Source organism: Rhinichthys klamathensis, unplaced genomic scaffold, assembly GCF_029890125.1.
Source record: "Rhinichthys klamathensis goyatoka isolate OS25496 unplaced genomic scaffold, OSU_Roscu_1.1 h1tg000442l_1, whole genome shotgun sequence".
Lineage (NCBI taxonomy): Eukaryota > Metazoa > Chordata > Actinopteri > Cypriniformes > Leuciscidae > Rhinichthys > Rhinichthys klamathensis.
The window spans coordinates 453,421-457,974 of NW_026606938.1; the positions used below are offsets into that span (position 1 = coordinate 453,421).

Genomic DNA, 4,554 nt, shown 5'->3' on the forward strand with positions numbered 1-4,554 from the left:
TATTCTCATGTTTTATATTCAATAAATATAGGCTATACATAAATAGAAGTTACACAGCATTCTGACTTTTTCATTTAAAGTAACTTCTTAACTGGAGTGTCATTAATTTGTCCATTAATTTTACTTGAACAAATTGAAGTTCAAACTTACCATCATTTTTTACTGTCTTGGGACAGTTTTAGTGTTGCTTTTGATGTTAAATGTTTTTGGGAGCTGTTTGTAGTTATCTGCACATCTGTTTTGATCCAAAGTGACTCAGCTCAAAGTAGTGCACTTCCAACCACAGGAAATTTGGTCAGGCACCAGAACAGACCTCAGGAGCATTTGTACAAGCTGTTGAGTCTGTAGTTCTTCTTTAGTGCACAAATTGAACTGAACACAAGATCACTTGGTGTACGATCTTCCATCTTTAAATTCGACATTAAATGAGAACATCTACGATGTCAGTTTTGTTCATCATATGGATGCTTTGTACTCTGGATTTGTCAGACTCTGTAAGTGTCTTACAATTCATTCTGCTTTCTTGTGTGTTGACATTACCTTTAGTTACAGGTCAATTAAAAAATGTTTATTTTATGGTGAATTTACAGCTGTCATTCTGTGTGTCGTGTGCATTTAGGCACCTGACGAATGTCAAGATGAGATAGAGCGTCTTCGAGCGGAGATGAAAAATTTGGAAGTTCGCCATTCAAAGCAACATCAACTTATTCAACGATTAATGAATCTCAACCAGATGAATGAACGTTCCCTAAAAGAGGGCTCAATTTATGACATGGGAGACAAACAGTACATGGGTCAAGGCTCTATATTATTTTATTAAGATATGGTATTCACTGTCCTTGTGTAAATATGTTGTATTTTGTTAGTACTGTAAAGCAGTACTAACAGAAATCAATCTGCCATATACAGATTGTGCTCAGATCTTCAAAAATGGCAGCATGCAGAGTGGATTTTACATGATTAAACCACTGCTTAGTCCAACCCAGATCAGAGTCTTCTGTGATATGACAGAGGGGGGTGGATGGACAGTCTTCCAGAGACGCTCAGATGGCAAGGAGTCATTTGACCGGTATGGAAAAGTTCATTGTTGTGACTATGAGAAGAGATGTGCTTTTAAATAAATAAATTAAACATGAATTTTTTGTTTTACTTTTCTTTCTTTTTTTTAGAGATTGGAATGATTATAAAACAGGATTTGGTGACATGAAGTCTCCTAATGGAGAGTTCTGGTTAGGGAATGATAATCTCCATTATTTGACATCTCAAGGTGAGTAAATCTATACATCTGAAATGCATACAAACTGAGACAGATGTAATGCGTCATGCTATGCCATAATTTATCTGAATTATATTATATCAAGATGTTGAATGCTTGATTCTGATTGGCTGATGAACGTAAGGTGTGCAATTATTTTCCAGTAAACGCACAGCTAAAGTAGTTCCAGGCAGGTCTTGACTGGATTACACTTCCATATCACTTCGCCAAATGATTTCAGTTATTTCAAAGGTCCTTACAGCCTTAGAGGCTGCAGTCTTTAGCCTCCTTGTTAAAGTGCCTGACTCCCACGCTGGAGACCCGGGTTCGAGGCCCACACAGAGGGGGGCGAGTAGGACCTGGGTGAGGGGTTACACTTGACACAGAAGAACAATGAACACACATTTAATAAACACCAGGAACTAAACTGAGATACATACCAGCATGAAACGTTAACAAACAAAAAAAAACAGACGAAGCCTGATTTAAATAGTCCAGGAGGGTGATGGAGTGGAGGCTGAACAGGGGGAGGAACGGAGGGCCTGGCCCGTGTGGCAGAAGTAGGCCTAGAGAACAAGGCGGAGCCGGCAGTTCAGGAAACCATGGAAGAGCTGACAGTTCAGGGAGCCAAGGCAGAGTTGGCGGAGCAGGAGACCTCCAAGGTGGAGCTGAAGGTGCAGGAGACCACCATGGCGGAGCAGAAGACCATCACAGCACAGCAGAGCCGACGGGAAAGGAAGAACTAGCAGTCACCGCTGGAGCTGTAGAAGTGTGTGTGGCCCAAACACACAAGATGCAGTCAGCCATCACAGACAGATGACAATAGTAATAACTCTGAGACCACCACACTTGGCGGCGCAGAGACCACCACCGGGTTCAGTATTCCAGCCGCTCGCACTGACCTCAGTTGTGGATCCATCACACTAGCGGTCAGTCTCATTTGTCCCGGGACTGATCCAGTGATCGAGGAGATCCATGGAGAACCAATCTCCACGGCTGTAGGAGACCAGTACACATAGCCTTCACCTCCGAAAAAATCCTCAGGGGAAACTTGACGTGTGCTGGTTATGACATGCGGAGACTATGGCATGGCGGCCATGACGTGTCGAGACTCTACTGCAGGATTGCAGGATTCAGCCTTATTCAGCCAGGGAAAAACTGATCTTTCCCTCTGGCATCCCCAAACGAATGATTAGGCTAAGACCGCACAGAATATGTCCTTGAGAGTGATTTCATTAAAGTCAGTGTAGCAGTGTAACAGTTGGCATAACTTCTCTACATACTCCTCTATGGTGAGGTCGCCCTGACGAAGGCACAAGAGGCGAACTGCTGGTCCAAACCTTTTCTTTTGTATGGTCTTGTGTTCTGTCACACTCTGGCTTGACTTGATAAAATATGCTTGACGCAGAAGAATGATGAAAACACATTTAACAAACTCCAGGAACCAAACAGAGATACATACCAGCACGAAACATTAACACAAAACAAAGAACAAACGAAGACTGAGGGTTTCAAGACACAAGATGACAAGGGGCTAAATGAAGGAAAGCTGTAGGTGATTAGATAACATGGTAACAGACAAAGATAACTATGGAAACAAACAAGATTAAAATGGAAACAGGAACTAAATCACAGGAACTAAAATAAAACAAATAAAAGCAAATAAATATAACAAACAATAGGATAAAAATATTTGTTTAATAATTTAACAGCCCGTCGTCAATTATTTCTTACTTCATATTATATTATGTTATTTCTCTTTCAGTTTTCACTAAAACACCTTCTGTTATGCAGATGATTACACCCTGAGAATCAATCTGGAAGATTTTGAGGGCAGCCACCGTTTTGCAGTGTACAGAAAGTTCAAATTGGATAATGAACAGGTTTTTATTATTTTTTTATTAATCTCTTCATATTTGTGATTAATGATGTGTGAAAGCCCATGATGAACCAACAGATGGCTTGTGAAGTTTCTAATAAATCACTGTTCTATTTTCATTAAGAACAAAAAGAAGGGGTTACACAATATCTCTTTTGTAATACACAATATTATACTTCATTTCAAAATATCTCATTTGTCTTTTCAGAACCACTACCAGCTCCAGTTTGGTGTATACACAGGAAACGCAGGGGACGCTCTCTCTGGCAGTTATCATCCTGAGGTTCAGTGGTGGGCCAGCCACCAAGGAATGAAGTTTAGCACACGAGACAGGGATAATGACCGCTACGACCGCAATTGTGCTCAGGAGGACAAGGGTGGCTGGTGGTTTAACAGGTTTGCGTCTAATAACTTTGACAGAGCTTTTCACATAACAATGACAATTACAACACAGGTCATTTTTGTGTATGTAGGGCAGTTCTTCTCAAGTTCATACTAGTAAACACAGTAGTTCATCACATTTTTATGTTGTTTCACCTGTATTCCTCTAGATGTCACTCCGCCAATCTGAATGGATTTTACTACCGAGGACCCTACAGCGCAGTCACTGATGATGGAATAGTGTGGTACCCATGGCATGGCTGGTGGTACTCCCTCAAATCTGTCCAGATGAAGATCAGACCAGCCATTTTTGAGCCTAATGATGTTTAACTCATGGATCTGATATCTAAACTACGAAGGCGATGAATTAGTGGATGATGGCAAATAACATATAGTCCATCTTAGTGGTCCAATTCTTAACTATTTACATACGTAGGCCTAGTTCAAAAAGCTCTTCTACTGCATGTAGCGCAATAAAAATTTCAACACATCCTTGCTGCATCCTTGTGTGTTCTATCATAGTATCTTTAATTTGATTTATTTGAAGAAATAAATAAACATTTAAAAATAAATCAAAGGTTTCATTTAAAATATCATTTCTTTAAATTAAGAATAGAACATAGAATTTAACTGCCACAAAAAAAATTGTAACTACAAATTCTAAGACGTTTTCTTTGTCTTCATAAATTATAGCAATATCTGTCATGGTAAATGTAATTAACACCCAATGAATATAAATCTTTTTTCTTTTTTTAGCAAGATATTTAATAGACTATTGAGTAAATATTGAACCATGGTTTAGATGTGCCTAATTTTCTTTCATGTAGCCTATAATAGGCCTAGTCCTAGTGAGTGACAGTACACTGTAGCGGCTCGTGTCTTTCCTGCAGTGACGTCATTTAAGGTGAGCGCGAGCTCACCTGAGCTCTCACCTGTACTTTGCAAGCGCTGCTGTTAACGGTAGACATATATCTGAATTCGAGTTTAATCCCACTCGCGACGTGCGGGGTAAGTACACAATGCTACCCAAAGAAGTTGA

At 39.9% G+C, this 4,554-nt stretch overlaps 1 protein-coding gene across 1 annotated transcript; it reads left to right on the forward strand.

The window, feature by feature from the left end:
• Positions 1–277: 277 nt before the first annotated feature.
• fgl1 (fibrinogen-like 1) lies at positions 278–4,006 on the forward strand. Its single transcript, XM_056236257.1, has 7 exons — positions 278–494; positions 620–794; positions 910–1,069; positions 1,170–1,267; positions 3,050–3,138; positions 3,343–3,530; positions 3,686–4,006. Exons 1-7 carry the CDS (start codon positions 426–428, stop codon positions 3,843–3,845), a joined length of 939 nt encoding a protein of 312 aa, XP_056092232.1. The 5' UTR covers positions 278–425; the 3' UTR covers positions 3,846–4,006.
• The last annotated feature ends 548 nt before the right edge of the window (positions 4,007–4,554 follow it).

Coding starts and splice junctions, on each gene's coding strand:
- fgl1 (XM_056236257.1), top strand. CDS start 426: ATGAGAACATCTACGATGTCAGTTTTGTTCATCATATGGATGCTTTGT. Junction 795..909: donor GGGAGACAAACAGTACATGG/GTCAAGGCTCTA, acceptor TGCCATATACAG/ATTGTGCTCAGATCTTCAAA. Junction 1,268..3,049: donor CCATTATTTGACATCTCAAG/GTGAGTAAATCT, acceptor TCTGTTATGCAG/ATGATTACACCCTGAGAATC.